We start from the raw sequence: 18,650 nt of genomic DNA, 5'->3' as shown, positions 1-18,650 counted from the left end.
CCAGTCCTCCCCCCCCTCCTCTGCAACAGTGTGGGCTCTGGCTGGCCCAGTCCTCCCCCTCCTCTGCAACAGTGTGGGCTGGCTGGCCCAGTCCCCCTCCCCCTCTGCAACAGTGTGGGCTGGCTGGCCCAGTCCTCCTCTACAACAGTGTGGGCTGGCTGGCCCAGTCCTCCCCCCTCCTCTGCAACAGTGTGGGCAGGCTGGCCCAGTCCTCCTCTGCAACAGTGTGGGCTGGCTGGCCCAGTCCTCCCCCCCCCTCTGCAACAGTGTGGGCAGGCTGGCCCAGTCCTCCTCTGCAACAGTGTGGGCTGGCTGGCCCAGTCCTCCCCCTCCTCTGCAACAGTGTGGGCTGGCTGGCCCAGTTCTCCCCCTCCTCTGCAACAGTGTGGGCTGGCTGGCCCAGTCCTCCTCCCCTCCTCTGCAACAGTGTGGGCTGGCTGTCCCAGTCCTCCTCCCCTCCTCTGCAACAGTGTGGGCTGGGTGTATTTCTAGGACTCTAGGAAAGTATTCTGTTGGTGTTTTTAAAAGAGGATCCAAAGTTAGGCTGGTAGCAGTACGGAGACTGGGTTAGGACCAGAACCCAGGCTGGACCAGGTTAGGGCCAGAACACAGACTGGACCAGGTTAGGACCAGAACCCAGGCCAATAGCGCTGGAGGGACCAGGTTAGGACCAAAACCCAAGCTGGTAGCGCTAGGTGGACCGAGTTAGGATCAGAACCCAGGTTGGACCAGAGGAGGACCAGAACCCAGACTGGACCAGGTTAGGAAAAGAACCCAGGCCGGTAGCGGTACGGGGAACATTTGGGAAACTGGGACTCGGGTTTGCAGAGTGGGAGGGTTGGGTCCAGACACTGTTCCTCGTCCTGTTGGTCCAGCAGACTGTCCCCCCTCCGTCGCGGGGAGGTTGAGCAGGCGTAAGGGGGCTCCATGGGGGTGGCTAGTACCTCCATGTCTCTGGGCTCCATGTGATGGGTTAGCAGTGGGTGTCCCCTCCTTGGTGAGGGCGTCGGGGCCTCCAGACTGTGTCCCCTCCTTGGGGATGGTGTCGGGGGCTCCAAGGGGGTAGGAAGCACGGTCATGTCCCTGCCAAACTCCACCGTGGGAGGGGTGTCTGTGCTGGTGGTGTGGGCTGGGGACTCTCCATTCCCCTGCCCCCCTCCTCTGCCCCGCCCAGGTGACTGGCCCAGGAAGACGTCGCAGCGTACCCGTGGCGAGGGACGTGGTCTAACCAGGAAGTCCAGGGTTTTGGGTCGTTCAGGAGGGCAGCGGCGGCGCGGTGTAGGGGGAAACACCAGATTTGGATCTGGCAACCGGGGAACCTGGGATACGTTGTCACTTAGACCCCTGAGACCTCCATCTGTTTGAAAATAGAGAAAAAGAAAAACAGTTGTAGAACATCTAGGGATATTAAGACAGGATGAATCAGGCCATATAGCTAGAGCAGATCAACAACAAACCGTCTGTAGGAGAACAGTAAAGATACCTGAAGGCTCCAGAGCTGCTCTGATAGGTAAAGGAAAAGGGTGGATATAGTTTGGAGGGCAGCGTGTCTCGATGGCTCCGTCGGAGGGAGTACGGTGTAGACAACGTGAGGAGGAAGGAGCGGAGGGAAGATGGGTCGGGGTCAGGGACTGCCGAGGGTGACGCTTGAAGCTCTCCAGGTGTGTGTTGACCAAGGGGTTGAGTGAGGCATGCTGGGGCTGGGGGTGAACAGAGGTGTGGGGCTGGACAGCAGGCTGAACAGGGGCCTGGGGAGAGGCAGTGCGGTAGACCAACAGTTCCTCACTATCAGATCGTAACAGAGACCGCGTAGAATTACAGTCCGACACAGACGACAGTGACAGCAGTGTGAGAGAGGACGGAAACAGTCCGCCTCCAACCCGCTCCGTCACCAGGGCAACCGAGTGCTTCAGGGGGCTCTCCTTGTCCCCTCCCCGCCTGAAGAGCTTGCGTGTGGGGGGACTGGTGCTCCGTCTCTGGCCCCCTGTCCCTGTACGGTGGAAGAAGCCCTCCCAGCGAGGTGGCTTGCTGCTTTCCCCAGCCCCCTCAGTCCCAGACCCAGAACCAGTCCCAGGCTGGGCCAGAGTCGTCATATTGAAGCCCAGTCCTACTGCAGCCAGCAAGGCCCCACACCCCAGTAGCACCAGCTCGGACCTCCCCCGCCCGGCAGGACTCTTCCTACTGGGGGGCGTGTCCGGGGCCTGGGTGCTACGGTAACTAGGATAGTACTCCCCGCCTCCTCCTGCGTTACCATCGGCAACAGGCCCCTCCTTGTGGAAGGGGATACAGAGGTAGGATTGGCTGGGGGATGCGTTGGCCCCTGGGTCAGTGGTGTAACAGCAGTCTTCATTCTCTACGGGGAGGAGAGGGTTTCACCACATTACATTATTGTTGCTAAGGTACATGTCCTTTACCTAGCTCTGTTACATGCTGACCACACTGCTTGCGTCGCATGTTCGAGCGTTGCAAAAAAATATATGTACACATACATGTTATTCAATCATTGCACCCACACTGCTCGCGAGAGCGTCAACGAGCGTCTGCGTAGCCAGGCGCTAATATAGAACTTGGTTCAATTTGTGACGCTTGATGCCCTGCAAGTCCCGCCTCTCCCATCTCCTCATTGGTTTTTAGGAGCGTATTCCCACGTGGCTGATTGGAAGATGAACTGAGGTCCATACTCCAGTCCAGTTGGTGGTGGTAACGCACCTTAAAGTTGATTGCCAACCGCCATATAAAGACCACAGAAGAAGAAGCCTGAAGGAGGAGAGATTACTAGACACTAACTCGGTTTGCCCATTTCTCTGTGGATTAATTGTCAGAGTAGAGGTGCCTTTCAGGTAAAATAACAACCCAATGTTTATCCCAGGACAAATTAGTTAGCTAGCTAACAACAAGCTAGCTAGCTAAATTGCCATAAATGTTTAATGCTTTTCGACCACCTGTCCCCAAATTAATATAGATGGTTCAGAGTTCGTTTTGATATTTCAATCTCCGTGTCCATATCGCGTCTGGTGTGGGTGGACAAAAATCAACATGCATGCAGTCTGGTCAGCATGTTAGGCTATCAGTATCAATCTTATTTCAGGCCCTACCCATCTCTGATCATGTTATTACAGTCCTTACCCATCTCTGATAATGTTATTACAGTCCTTACCCATCTCTGATGTTATTACAGTCCTTACCCATCTCTGATGTTATTACAGTCCTTACCCATGTCTGATAATGTTATTTCAGTCCTTACCCATCTCTGATCATGTTATTTCAGTCCTTACCCATCTCTGATCATGTTATTTCAGTCCTTACCCATCTCTGATCATGTTATTACAGTCCTTACCCATCTCTGATAATGTTATTACAGTCCTTACCCATCTCTGATAATGTTATTACAGTCCTTACCCATCTCTGATGTTATTTCAGTCCTTACCCATCTCTGATCATGTTATTACAGTCCTTACCCATCTCTGATCATGTTATTACAGTCCTTACCCATCTCTGATGTTATTTCAGTCCTTACCCATCTCTGATCATGTTATTTCAGTCCTTACCCATCTCTGATCATGTTATTTCAGTCCTTACCCATCTCTGATCATGTTATTTCAGTCCTTACCCATCTCTGATCATGTTATTACAGTCCTTACCCATCTCTGATAATGTTATTACAGTCCTTACCCATCTCTGATAATGTTATTACAGTCCTTACCCATCTCTGATGTTATTTCAGTCCTTACCCATCTCTGATCATGTTATTACAGTCCTTACCCATCTCTGATCATGTTATTACAGTCCTTACCCATCTCTGATGTTATTTCAGTCCTTACCCATCTCTGATCATGTTATTTCAGTCCTTACCCATCTCTGATCATGTTATTTCAGTCCTTACCCATCTCTGATCATCTTATTTCACTCCTTACCCATCTATGATAATCTTATTTCAGTCCTTACCCATCTATGATAATCTTATTTCAGTCCTTACCCATCTCAGTGAGGCTGGGTACCCCTGGTATGGCAGGGCTGTGTCTCGGTGACCTGCGGAGATTTGGGGCGCTGCAGGACCTCTGTCTGTTCCCCTCCTGAGGGACCTTGATGCTGGTAGGGGCAGGAGATAAAGAGCTATAGAGAACCACTAAATAGTGGCATGTTAAGGTCTGTTGTAGTCTGGTCGTTGCATGCAAGACAGCACAAACATGTATGCGATCAGGTTAGACGCCCTGGTCCTTCCCCACCCTCCCTCACTCTGCCCCGCTCTGGTCCTGCCCTCCCTCACTCTGCCCCGCCCTGGTCCTGCCCTACCCTCCCTCACCCTGCCCTGCCCCACCCTGGTCCTCCCTCACCCTGCCTCACCCCTCCTCTCACCTCTCATCATCACTGTGTTCTCTGTGTGAGCCCCTAATACGGCCTTTCTTCCTGGAGCCTCTCTTCTCTTCCTCCTCATCCAACCGGCCCCAACCTTTACACCCCTCACCTCCAGGAGTCACTGGAAAACAAGACTCCATTTTAGAAGTTCACATTTACAAAAAAACTCAAAAACATGGAATGTGTTTTTTTGTCACGAGAGCTGTGGTTAGTAAGATGTTTTCGTTACACATGGTAAATAAACATTAAATAACAACACATAATGGTTCCAAATATTACCCATCTCTGATGACGATCTTGAGACTGATTCCCTGACCTGTCAATGTTTTTAATTAGCTGTGTTATACTCTTGTGAATTCTATGGTGTTTACTAGATTACTTGTAGTTTTGTCTGTAATTTTTGTAATGACTTGGTGCTGCCTTTCCTGGCCAGGACGCTCTTGAAAAATATATTTTAAATCTCAATGAGCCCTTCCTGGTTAAATAAAGGTTTAAATAAAAATAAAAAAATAAATAAAAATACAGAACATCTGCTGAACTGTAAATATGGTCAATAGTCAACCCAAACCTAGGAAGATATACAGTATCAGCTGATTGTAAGTCACTCAGGATAAGACCTTCTGCTAAAAAAAAAATTTAAAAGGTCAAAGGTAATGTAAATAGTATATAGTGTTTACGTTGTATGGCTCTGAGGCGTGGTAGTAACGGGGCCTGGGGACTGGTGGGAGGGCTGGAGAGACTACCCAGTAAACTCCTGCATCGATCATGAGAGGGAGAGGCCTGCACGGTGATCTTGTGTTGAAAATCTGGTGACAGAAGAGCACAAACAAATCAAACAATGTCCATATAAATAAAACAATTCATGTAAATCGCTGGCTTCATACACGCTACATACAGGCTTCATACAGGCTACATACAGCCTTCATACAGGCTTCATACACGCTATATACAGGCTTCATACAGGCTACATACAGCCTTCATACAGGCTACATACAGGCTTCATACAGGCTACATACAGCCTTCATACACGCTATATACAGGCTTCATACAGGCTACATACAGCCTTCATACAGCCTTCATACAGGCTACATACAGCCTTCATACAGGCTACATACAGCCTTCATACAGGCTTCATACAGGCTACATACAGGCTACATACAGCCTTCATACAGGCTACATACAGCCGTCATACAGGCTACATACAGCCTTCATACAGGCTACATACAGCCTTCATACAGGCTACATACAGCCTTCATACAGGCTTCATACAGCCTTCATACAGGCTACATACAGGCTTCATATAGGCTACATACAGCTTTCATACAAGCTACATACAGGCTATATACAGCCTTCATACAGGCTTCATACACGCTATATACAGGCTTCATACAGGCTACATACAGCCTTCATACAGGCTACATACAGGCTTCATACAGGCTACATACAGCCTTCATACACGCTATATACAGGCTTCATACAGGCTACATACAGCCTTCATACAGCCTTCATACAGGCTACATACAGCCTTCATACAGGCTACATACAGCCTTCATACAGGCTACATACAGCCTTCATACAGGCTTCATACAGCCTTCATACAGGCTACATACAGGCTACATACAGGCTTCATATAGGCTACATACAGCTTTCATACAAGCTACATACAGGCTTCATACAGGCTATATACAGCCTTCATACAGGCTTCATACAGGCTACATACAGGCTACATACAGCCTTCATACAGGCTACATACAGCCTTCATACAGGCTACATACACAATGTGGGGCTATATACAGGAAGTACCAGATCAATGTGGAGCTATATACAGGAAGTACCAGTACCAGATCAATGTGGAGCTATATACAGGAAGTACCATATCAATGTGGAGCTATATACAGGAAGTACCAGATCAGTGTGGAGCTATATACAGGAAGTACCAGATCAATGTGGAGCTATATACAGGAAGTACCAGTACCAGATCAATGTGGAGCTATATACAGGGAATATCAGTACCAGATCAATGTGGAGCTATATACAGGAAGTACCAGATCAATGTGGAGCTATATACAGGGAGTACCAGATCAATGTGGAGTTATATACAGGAAGTACCAGATCAATGTGGAGCTATATGCAGGGAGTACCAGTACCAGATCCATGTGGAGCTATATTTAGAAAGTACCAGGTCATTGTGGAGCTATATACAGGAAGTACCAGATCAATGTGGAGTTATATACAGGAAGTACCAGATCAATGTGGAGTTATATACAGGAAGTACCAGATCAATGTGGAGCTATATGCAGGGAGTACCAGTACCAGATCAATGTGGAGCTATATACAGGAAGTACCAGTACCAGATCAATGTGGAGCTATATACAGGAAGTACCAGTACCAGATCAATGTGGAGCAAAATACAGGAAGTACCAGTACCAGATCAATGTGGAGTTATATACAGGAAGTACCAGATCAATGTGGAGTTATATACAGGAAGTTACCAGATCAATGTGGAGCTATACAGTGGGGCAAAAAAGTATTTAGTCAGCCACCAATTGTGCAAGTTCTCCTACTTAAAAAGATGAGAGAGGCCTGTAATTTTCATCATAGGTACACTTCAACTATTGCAGACAAAATGAGAAAAAAATCCAGAAAATCACATTGTAGGATTTTTAATGAATTTATTTGCAAATTATGGTGGGAAATAAGTATTTGGTCACCTTCAAACAAGCAAGATTTCTGGCTCTCACAGACCTGTAACTTCTTCTTTAAAAGGCTCCTCTGTCCTCCACTCGTTACCTGTATTAATGGCACCTGTTTGAACTTGTTATCAGTATAAAAGACACCTGTCCACAACCTCAAACCAGTCACACTCCAAACTCCACTATGGCCAAGACCATAGTCTTAGCAAGAGACCATAGCAAGAGCTGTCAAAGGACACCACAAACACAATTGTAGACCTGCACCAGGCTGGGAAGACTGCATCTGCAATAGGTAAGCAGCTTGGTTTGAAGAAATCAACTGTGGGAGCAATTATTAGGAAATGGAAGACATACAAGACCACTGATAATCTCCCTCGATCTGGGGCTCCACACAAGATCTCACCCCGTGGGGTCAAAATGATCACAAGAACGGTGAGCAAAAATCCCAGAACCACATGAGGGGACCTAGTGAATGACCTGCAGAGAGCTGGGACCAAAGTAACAAAGCCTACCATCAGTAACACACTACGCCGCCAGGGACTATAATCCCGCAGTGCCAGACGTGTCCCCCTGCTTAAGCCAGTACATGTCCAGGCCCATCTGAAGTTTGCTAGAGAGCATTTGGATGATCCAGAAGAAGATTGGGAGAATGTCATATGGTCAGCAATTATTAGGAAATGGAGACATACAAAACCACTAATCTCCCTTGATCAGTTCCGTTTGCCGGACCGTAGCCAAGTGAACAGTCTATGGCAGTCTAGGGGCTCTGGTCTAAAGTAGTGCACTACATAGGGAATAGGGCTCTGGTCTAAAGTAGTACCACTATGTAGGGAATAGGACTCTGGTCTAAAGTAGTGCACTATATAGGGAATAGGGCTCTGGTCTAAAGTAGTGTACTATATAGGGAATAGGGCTCTGGTCTAAAGTAGTGTACTATATAGGGAATAGGGCTCTGGTCTATAGTAGTACCACTATATAGGGAATAGGGCTCTGGTCTAAAGTAGTGTACTATAAAGGGAATAGGGCTCTGGTCTAAAATAGTACCACTATATAGGGAATAGGGCTCTGGTCTAAAGTAGTGCACTATATAGGGAATAGGGCTCTGGTCTAAAGTAGTGCACTATATGGGGAATAGGGCTCTGGTCTAAAGTCGTGCACTATATAGGGAATAGGGCTCTGGTCTAAAGTAGTGCACTATATAGGGAATAGGGCTCTGGTCTAAAGTAGTGCACTATATAGGGAATAGGGTGCAATTTGAGCAGACCCAGGATAAACTTATTTTTTGTATTTTTTTGTTGGGTTCTTGCATTGGAATTATATTGAATTCTGTTTATATCATGCTGTACCACAATAAACATAAAAGTTCAAATGCGGAGACCATTGAGTACTTTTGATCAAGAGGTGCCGCATCTGCAGTAACTGAATATTCCAGCCACTCTCAACCATGCATCTTGGGTAATAGGATTCTATAGGCTAACCTGGGCTGGCTCCTCTGTTCCAAGATCGTCAGGAACAGTCGGAGTTGGAGGAGGGACTGTGGAGCCATTATCCTGGCGACACTTGTTGAAGCCTCTTAGCTGGAGGTCGGCAGCATCCTCGCTACCGGGCTTGACGGCGGCCTCGTGGTTTTCATTTCTGATATTCATCGCGGCAGTGGCATATTAGCTGGTTAAAGCGAAAATGGCGAATAACACTAACGCCTGTTACAGCTAGCTAAGAGGCTAACTCAACTCTGTAGTGGTGGGGCGTGAGGTACAGTTCAGTGAAGCAGGTTCAACTGTAAACTTAACCCTGTCCTTTATAAATCAAAATATTACAAGCGGAGGTCTTTCACGTTATTTTACCACAGAGGAGCACTGTTTTTTTGTTATGGAAACCCAGAGGAGTCATACCTAACCGCCCAGGGGCTTTCCATAGCCCCCCAGTGCACTCTGTCCATGGTGCTGACACAGCGCAGCGGAGGTACAGATTTTGCACCAACCTGTCACTCAATCATTTGAACGTTGTTGCTGTTTTTATATTGGGACATAAAACTAAAACTGAAGGGGTTTAAGTCTCTCTCTCTCTCTCTTGCCCTGCATTTGAACTTTTTTGCTATTTTTATATCGGGACATATACAGTGGGGCAGGTCGCAATTGTAAGAGGACAGAGGAGCCTCTTAAAGAAGAAGTTACAGGTCTGTGAGAGCCAGAAATCTTATACTTATTTTGCACCATAATTTGCAAATAAATTCATTAAAAATCCTACAATTTGATTTTCTGGATTTTTACAGGCCTCTCATCTTTTTAAGTGGGAGAACTTGCACAATTGGTGGTTGACTAAATACTAAATATTTTTTTGCCCCACTGTAACAATTTAAATATAAATATATAACTAAATAAATATAGATATAACTAAATAAATATATAACTAAATACATATAAATATATAACTAAATAAATATAAATATATAACTAAATAAATATATAACTAAATAAATATATAACTAAATAAATATATACTAAATAAATATATAACTAAATAAATATATACTAAATAAATATATAAAAAAAAAATATATATATATATAACTACAAAAATATAAATATATACTAAATAAATATATAACTAAATAAATATATACTAAATAAATATATAAATAAATAAATAAAAATATATAACTAAAAAAATAAATATATACTAAATAAATATATAAATAAATAAATAAAAATATATAACTAAATAAATATAAATATATAACTAAATAAATATAAATATATACTAAATAAATATATACTAAATAAATATAAATATATACTAAATAAATATAAATATATACTAAATAAATATAAATATATAACTAAATAAATATAAATATATAACTAAATAAATATAAATATATAACTAAATAAATATAAATATATACTAAATAAATATATACTAAATAAATATAAATATATACTAAATAAATATAAATATATACTAAATAAATATAAATATATACTAAATAAATATAAATATATACTAAATAAATATATACTAAATAAATATATACTAAATAAATATAAATAAATACAAATATAAATATATACTAAATAAATATAAATATATACTAAATAAATATAAATATATACTAAATAAATATAAATATATAACTAAATAAATATATACTAAATAAATATAAATATATAACTAAATAAATATAAATATATAACTAAATAAATATAAATATATAACTAAATAAATATAAATATATAACTAAATAAATATAAGAGAGCCATTGTGGATCCCTGCATGTGAGACCCACAGACATCAGATTGCTGGCCCTGTCCTACTGATGAAAATACCTACCTGAAGGCAGACTGATCCTGTTCCCGTCCTTCAGTTTGAGCCGTGAGCGTCTGAACTTGCCCTGCCTGCTCTCCACACGGGGTTTCTCCTGATACAGCTGGTGGATGATAACGTTCAGCTCTCTCTCCAGGATGTGGATCTCCCTCTCCGCCAGCTCCTGCTCCCTCCTCCTAAGCTCCTCCTCTTGGCTCTTCTGCTGCAGCGCAGCACGACTCAGCTCCTCCTCCCACGACCTCAGCTCCTAGAGACAAGGTTAGAGGTCAGGGGAGATTTAACACTTGCGGTCAGATTTTTTTGTTTTTCGAGAGGGGGGGGCATATCACTCTCCATAGCCTGGTTCAACAACCATTAAAGTTGGCAAGACAGCACAAACAAATCTCGTGGGCCCCATATTGTATAATGTGGAAACCGCCACGGCAGAGGCCTCTGATCTTTTGAAAGCTGACTGAGAATCCCACTACCTTCTCCTTGACCCTGAGCTGGTCGAACATCTCCTGAATCTCCATCTTCCAGTCATCCTGCAGGGAGTGGAAGGACTCAACTGGCATCTCGAAGAAACCCGATTCCTCTATAGTTGTCAGCTGGTCCAGGATACTGGTGAAGAGAGGTCGTAGGTGGGGGTCTGGACTCCAGCAGTCTGGAGAAGAAGAAGAAGAAGAAGGACTTAATAAAGGTGGTGTGTTTAGATGTACCACAGATAGAAAAATGAGACAGATATTTCACTGGATGTGATAAAATGTGAACTGGATGTGAAGCTTCCTGTTGGCCGTTTCCACTCACTACCAAATATGGTGGTGAGAGGAAGCCCCATGGCTGGCAGTGGGAGAAAGTAAACTGACATTCTGATTTTTATTTTAATTTTAAATTTCACCTTTATTTAACCCGGTAGGCAAGTTGAGAACAAGTTCTCATTTACAATTGCGACCTGGCTAAGATAAAGCAAAGCAGTTCGACACATACAACAACAACAGAGTTACACATGGAGTAAACAAACATACAGTCAATAATACAGTAGAAATAAGTCTATATACGATGTGAGCAAATGAGGTGAGATAAGGGAGGTAAAGGCAAAAAAAGGCCATGGTGGTGAAGTAAATACAATATAGCAAGTAAAACACTGGAATGGTAGATTTGCAGTGGAAGAAATGTGCAAAGTAGAAATAAAAATAATGGGGTGCAAAGGAGCAATATAAAAAAATAAATACAGTAGGGAAAGAGGTAGTTGTTTGGGCTAAATTATAGATGGGCTATGTACAGGTGCAGTAATCTGTGAGCTGCTCTGACAGCTGGTTCTTAAAGCTAGTGAGGGAGATAAGTGTTTCCAGTTTCAGAGATTTTTGTCGTTTCGTTCCAGTCATTGGCAGCAGAGAACTGGAAGGAGAGGCGGCCAAAGAAAGAATTGGTTTTGGGGGTGACTAGAGAGATATACCTGCTGTAGCGTGTGCTACAGGTGGGAGATGCTATGGTGACCAGCGAGCTGAGATAAGGGGGGACTTTACCTAGCAGGGTCTTGTAGATGACCTGGAGCCAGATGGCACTGTGATTGACTGCATCCAATTTGTTGAGTAGGGTATTGGAGGCTATTTTGTAAATGACATCGCCGAAGTCGAGGATCGGTAGGATGGTCAATTTTACAAGGGTATGTTTGGCAGCATGAGTGAAGGATGCTTTGTTGCGAAATAGGAAGCCGATTCTAGATTTAATTTTGGATTGGAAATGTTTAATGTGAGTCTGGAAGGAGAGTTTACAGTCTAACCAGACACCTAGGTGTTTGTAGTTGTCCACATATTCTAAGTCGGAGCCGTCCAGAGTAGTGATGTTGGACAGGCGGGCAGGTGCAGGCAGCAATCGGTTGAAGAGCATGCATTTAGTTTTACTTGTATTTAAGAGCAGTTGGAGGCCACGGAAGGAGAGTTGTATGGCTTGAAGCTCGCCTGGAGGGTTTTTAACACAGTGTCCAAAGAAGGGCCAGGAGTATACAGAATGGTGTCATCTACGTAGGAGGTGGATCAGAGACTCACCAGCAGCAAGAGCGACATCATTGATGTATACAGAGAAGAGAGTCGGTCCAAGAATTTAACCCTGTGGCACCCCCACAGAGACTGCCAGAGGCCCGGACAACAGGCCCTCCAATTTGACACACTGAACTCTATCTGAGAAGTAGTTGGTGAAGCAGACGAGGAAATCATTTGAGAAACCAAGGCTGTTGAGTCTGCTGATGAGGATGTGGTGATTGACAGAGTCGAAAGCCTTGGCCAGGTCAATGAATACGGCTGCACAGTATTGTTTCTTATCGATGGCGGTTAAGATATCGTTTAGGACCTTGAGCGTGGCTGAGGTGAACCCATGACCAGCTCTGAAACCAGATTGCATAGCGGAGAAGGTATGGTGGGATTCGAAATGGTCGGTGATCTGTTTGTTGACTTGGCTTTCGAAGACCTTAGAAAGGCAAGGTAGGATAGATATACAGTGCCTTGCGAAAGTATTCGGCCCCCTTGAACTTTGCAAACTTTTGCCACATTTCAGGCTTCAAACATAAAGATATAAAACTGTATTTTTTTGTGAAGAATCAACAACAAGTGGGACACAATCATGAAGTGGAACGACATTTATTGGATATTTCAAACTTTTCTAACAAATCAAAAACTGAAAAATTGGGCGTGCAAAATTATTCAGCCCCTTTACTTTCAGTGCAGCAAACTCTCTCCAGAAGTTCAGTGAGGATCTCTGAATGATCCAATGTTGACCTAAATGACTAATGATGATAAATACAATCCACCTGTGTGTAATCAAGTCTCCGTATAAATGCACCTGCACCGAGATACTGTTGTGAAGAAGTTTAAAGCCGGATTTGGATACAAAAAGATTTCCCAAGCTTTAAACATCCCAAGGAGCACTGTGCAAGCGATAATATTGAAATGGAAGGAGTATCAGACCACTGCAAATCTACCAAGACCTGGCCGTCCCTCTAAACTTTCAGCTCATACAAGGAGAAGACTGATCAGAGATGCAGCCAAGAGGCCCATGATCACTCTGGATGAACTGCAGAGATCTACAGCTGAGGTGGGAGACTCTGTCCATAGGACAACAATCAGTCGTATATTGGACAAATCTGGCCTTTATGGAAGAGTGGCAAGAAGAAAGCCATTTCTTAAAGATATCCATAAAAAGTGTCGTTTAAAGTTTGCCACAAGCCACCTGGGAGACACACCAAACATGTGGAAGAAGGTGCTCTGGTCAGATGAAACCAAAATTGAACTTTTTGGCAACAATGCAAAACGTTATGTTTGGCGTAAAAGCAACACAGCTCATCACCCTGAACACACCATCCCCACTGTCAAACATGGTGGTGGCCGCATCATGGTTTGGGCCTGCTTTTCTTCAGCAGGGACAGGGAAGATGGTTAAAATTGATGGGAAGATGGATGGAGCCAAATACAGGACCATTCTGGAAGAAAACCTGATGGAGTCTGCAAAAGACCTGAGACTGGGATGGAGATTTCTCTTCCAACAAGACAATGATCCAAAACATAAAGCAAAATCTGCAATGGAATGGTTCAAAAATAAACATATCCAGGTGTTAGAATGGCCAAGTCAAAGTCCAGACCTGAATCCAATCGAGAATCTGTGGAAAGAACTGAAAACTGCTGTTCACAAATGCTCTCCATCCAGCCTCACTGAGCTCAAGCTGTTTTGCAAGGAGGAATGGGAAAAAATGTCAGTCTCTCGATGTGCAAAACTGATAGAGACATACCCCAAGCGACTTACAGCTGTAATCGCAGCAAAAGGTGGCGCTACAAAGTATTAACTTAAGGGGGCTGAATAATTTTGCACGCCCAATTTTTCAGTTTTTGATTTGTTAAAAAAGTTTGAAATATCCAATAAATGTCGTTCCACTTCATGATTGTGTCCCACTTGTTGTTGATTCTTCACAAAAAAATACAGTTTTATATCTCTATGTTTGAAGCCTGAAATGTGGCAAAAGGTCGCAAAGTTCAAGGGGGCCGAATACTTTCACAAGGCACTGTAGGTCTGTAGCAGTTTGTGTCAAGAGTGTCCCCCCCTTTGAAAAGGGGGATGACCGGAGCTGCTTTCCAATCTTTGGGAATCTCAGACGACACAAAAGAGAGGCTGAACAGGCTAGTAATAGGGGTGGCAACAATTTCAGCAGATCATTTTTAGAAAGAAAGGGTCCAGATTGTCTAGCCCGGCTGATTTGTAGGGGTCCAGATTTTGCAGCTCTTTCAGAACATCAGCTGACTGGATTTGGGAGAAGGAGAAATGGGGGAGGCTTGGGTGAGTTGCTGTGGGGGGTGCAGTGCTGTTGACCGGGGTAGGGGTAGCCAGGTGGAAAGCATGGCCAATAGAACAACGCTTATTGAAATTCTCAATTATAGTGGATTTATCGGTGGTGACAGTGTTTCCTTTCCTCAGTGCACTGGGCAGCTGGGAGGAGGTGCTCTTATTCTCCCTGGACTTTACAATGTCCCAGAACTTTTTTGAGTTTGTGTTGCAGGAAGCACATTTCTGCTTGAAAAAGCTAGCCTTGGCTTTTCTAACTGCCTGTGTATATTGGTTCCTAACTTCCCTGAAAAGTTGCATATCACGGGGTTGTTCAATGCTAATGCAGAACGCCACATGATGTTTTTGTGTTGGTTAAGGGCAGTCCGGTCTGGAGAGAACCAAGGGCTATAGCTGTTCCTGGTTCTACATTTCTTGAATGGGGCATGTTTATTAAAGATGGAGAGGAAGGCATTTACAAATAATAACCAGGCATCCTCTACTGACGGGATGAGATAGAACAATGAGACAGATATTTCACTGGATGTGATAAATGTGAAGCTTCCTGTTGGCCGTTTCCACTCACTACCAAATATGGTGGTGAGAGGAAGCCCCGTGGCTGGCAGTGGGAGAAGGAGATGGCCGACATTCTGCTACTGTTCTCATTGATGAAACATTTGATCTCAATACAGTATTCTGTTCCCCAAACTAGAAATTGTTACGAACAGATTTGACTAAGTTATCTGGACTTTACCCTTTGCCAAAGTTGTGTTGTTCAGATGGAGTGGAAGGGCGAATTAAATTACTGCACAAGCGCATTTCAAAGAGTAGCCGTTCCTTAACGGAAATATGCAAATAGATGCTAGAACGCTCTAATAGGCTCCTGCTAGCTCGTGCTTGGCTCCACCTCCTTGCTTGTTCTGCCCCACTATGATTAATTTGTTTCCATTGGAAACGACATGCTGTGATCTATCTTGGGTTAGTTATAAAAAATCTTTGGATGTAATGTTTTGTTAGTATCTCTCTCTCTATATATAATACATATATACACTACCGGTCAAAAGTTATATAAATATATATATATATATATATATATATATATATATATGACGGCACTCCATGGATCTACAGAGGACCTCAATGAAAATGAAAATTTATTTTTGCACAAATATCAATCTATCTATTATGGATCAGGATGGAGATGGATATATCTATTTATATACATATTCTTATAATCGAATAATCTGTATTATTAAGGTAACGATGTGTACGTTCTGTCAACAAAGAGGTGGCTGTTGGCCTCATTGAAGAATACCTAACAGAAAGCAGCTCATCTTACCTCCCATAAGACGGGCGAAGGGCTCTGGACAGGTAGAAGGGATGGGCAACGCCAGCTTATTCATGGCTACTCCATATGCCACCGCGAGACAATCAATGCCCCTGAATGGGACTTCTCCCGTCAGCAGCTCCCACAGAAGAACCCCGTAGCTTCAGGGTCGGGAGGAACAGATCAGGAAAGAGATGGAAGAATGTTATGGAAACAGAAAAATGGGATTTCTGGAAATCTTGGGAATTTTGGGAAAGGTACTGGAATTTTGAAACCTTTAGCTTTATAGGCTTATATTTCTCTTTCTATCTTTCTTTTGTCAGTATCAGCAGGAAACAGAATGGCAGAATTCAGGAATAGACAGCTAGAGAATAGACAGCAGAGAAGATAGACAGCAGAGAGAATAGACAGCTAGAGAATAGACAGCAGAGAGAATAGACATCAGAGATAATAGACAGCAGAGACAATAGACAGCAAAGATAATAGACAGCAGAGACAATAGACAGCAGAGACAATAGACAGCAGAGACAATAGACAGCAGAGACAATAGACAGCAGAGATAATAGACAGCAGAGACAATAGACAGCAGAGACAATAGACAGCAGAGACAATAGACAGCAGAGACAATAGACAGCAGAGACAATAGACAGCAGAGACAATAGACAGCAGAGACAATAGACAGCAAAGATAATAGACAGCAGAGACAATAGACAGCAGAGACAATAGACAGCAGAGACAATAGACAGCAGAGACAATAGACAGCAGAGAAGATAGACAGCAGAGAGAATAGACAGCTAGAGAATAGACAGCAGAGAGAATAGACATCAGAGATAATAGACAGCAGAGACAATAGACAGCAAAGATAATAGACAGCAGAGACAATAGACAGCAGAGACAATAGACAGCAGAGACAATAGACAGCAGAGACAATAGACAGCAGAGAAGATAGACAGCAGAGAGAATAGACAGCTAGAGAATAGACAGCAGAGAGAATAGACAGCAGAGAGAATAGACAGCAGAGACAATAGACAGCAGAGACAATAGACAGCAGAGACAATAGACAGCAGAGACAATAGACAGCAGAGAGAATAGATATCAGAGATAATAGACAGCAGAGATAATAGACAGCAGAGAGAATAGATAGAGATAAGACAGCAGAGACAATAGACAGCAGAGACAATAGACAGCAGAGACAATAGACAGCAGAGACAATAGACAGCAAAGATAATAGACAGCAGAGACAATAGACAGCAGAGACAATAGACAGCAGAGACAATAGACAGCAGAGACAATAGACAGCAGAGAGAATAGATATCAGAGATAGACAGCAGAGATAATAGACAGCAGAGAGAATAGATAGAGATAAGACAGCAGAGACAATAGACAGCAGAGACAATAGACAGCAGAGACAATAGACAGCAGAGAGAATAGACAGCAGAGAGAATAGACAGCAGAGAGAATAGACAGCAGAGATAATAGACAGCAGAGATAATAGACAGCAGAGATAATAGACAGCAGAGAGCAGAAAGCTAATGGAGAGAGAGAATTAACAAATTCCTTAATAATCACAACATCTTGAGCAAAAGCCTGATTTGTATTTATACCAAAACATTGTACAACCGATCATATTTACACCCTAGAGACCCTGATAGATAAACCTGTCCACCAAAATAATACCAAAATGGACTGTTCTACAAAGTTATTGAAAGTGGTGTAGGGGGTAAAACACATAATTAAATCAATGTCTTCTGGCAATACGTGCAGCATTCAAATTGGCACGTAAATAACAGAATTCTTTAACCAGGGGCGGGGCCTTCGCCAGGGTTGCAATCTGAGCCCTGCATTCTTCAATATTTACATCAACGAATTGGCCACAATTCTAGAACAATCTTCAGTCCGAAGTGTTAGTGTCCACAATTCAGAGCTTTAATTAAATTATCCAGATTTCAGGGAATTAGACCAAAGTTCTCAAATGGATTAAATTTAGATTTTTTGTTGTTGTCACTGCACACAATTATTATTATTATTATTATTATTGTTATTATTATTATTATTTCTATTATTATTATTATTATTTCAATTTTTTTTTACAAATGAAAAGCTGAAATGTCTTGAGCCAATAAGTATTCAATCCCTTTGTTATGACCTAAATACGTTCAGGAATAAACATGTGCTTAACTTGTCACAAGTTGCATAGATTCACTCTGTGTGCAATAATAGTGTTCAACATGATTTCTGAGTGACTACCTCATCTCTGTACACCCACACATACAATTATCTGTGAGGTCCCTCAATCGAGCAGTGAATTTCAAACACAGATTCAACCACAAAGACCCGGGAGGTTTTCCAATGCCTCGCAAAGAAGGGCACCTATTGGTAGATGGGTAAAAAAAAATAAAAGCAGAATAGCCCTTTGAGCATGGTGAAGTTATTAATTACACTATGGTGTATCAATACACCCAGTCACTACAAAGATACAGGCATCCTTCCTAACTCAGTTGCTGGAGAGGAAGGAAACGGCTTAGACATTTCACCTTGAGGCCAATGGTGACTTTAAAACAGTTACAGAGTTTGACTGTGATAGGAGAGAACTGAGGATGGATCAACAACATTGTAGTTACTCCACAAGATTCTCCTACATGTCCAGAGGAAACTACAAACAAT

General features: G+C 43.2%; 1 protein-coding gene across 1 annotated transcript in view; it reads right to left on the bottom strand.

Moving 5' to 3' along the window:
- Positions 1-394: 394 nt before the first annotated feature.
- The window catches only part of map3k9 (mitogen-activated protein kinase kinase kinase 9), a 49,417-nt gene continuing 31,161 nt past the window's right edge, over positions 395-18,650 (bottom strand). The window contains exons 5-12 of the mRNA XM_042330440.1: positions 15,999-16,147; positions 10,841-11,016; positions 10,380-10,620; positions 5,034-5,162; positions 4,357-4,477; positions 3,977-4,089; positions 1,484-2,353; positions 395-1,357 (exon numbers count right to left, since the gene is read on the bottom strand). Of these exons, the coding sequence (XP_042186374.1) occupies positions 762-1,357; positions 1,484-2,353; positions 3,977-4,089; positions 4,357-4,477; positions 5,034-5,162; positions 10,380-10,620; positions 10,841-11,016; positions 15,999-16,147 (2,395 nt within the window). The 3' untranslated portion in view covers positions 395-761. The remainder of the gene's footprint in view (positions 1,358-1,483; positions 2,354-3,976; positions 4,090-4,356; positions 4,478-5,033; positions 5,163-10,379; positions 10,621-10,840; positions 11,017-15,998; positions 16,148-18,650) is intronic.

Source organism: Oncorhynchus tshawytscha, linkage group LG11 (assembly GCF_018296145.1).
Source record: "Oncorhynchus tshawytscha isolate Ot180627B linkage group LG11, Otsh_v2.0, whole genome shotgun sequence".
Taxonomy (NCBI): Eukaryota; Metazoa; Chordata; class Actinopteri; order Salmoniformes; family Salmonidae; genus Oncorhynchus; species Oncorhynchus tshawytscha.
The sequence above is the reverse complement of the archived record's forward strand: the minus strand, read 5'-3'. Positions and strand labels throughout refer to the sequence as shown.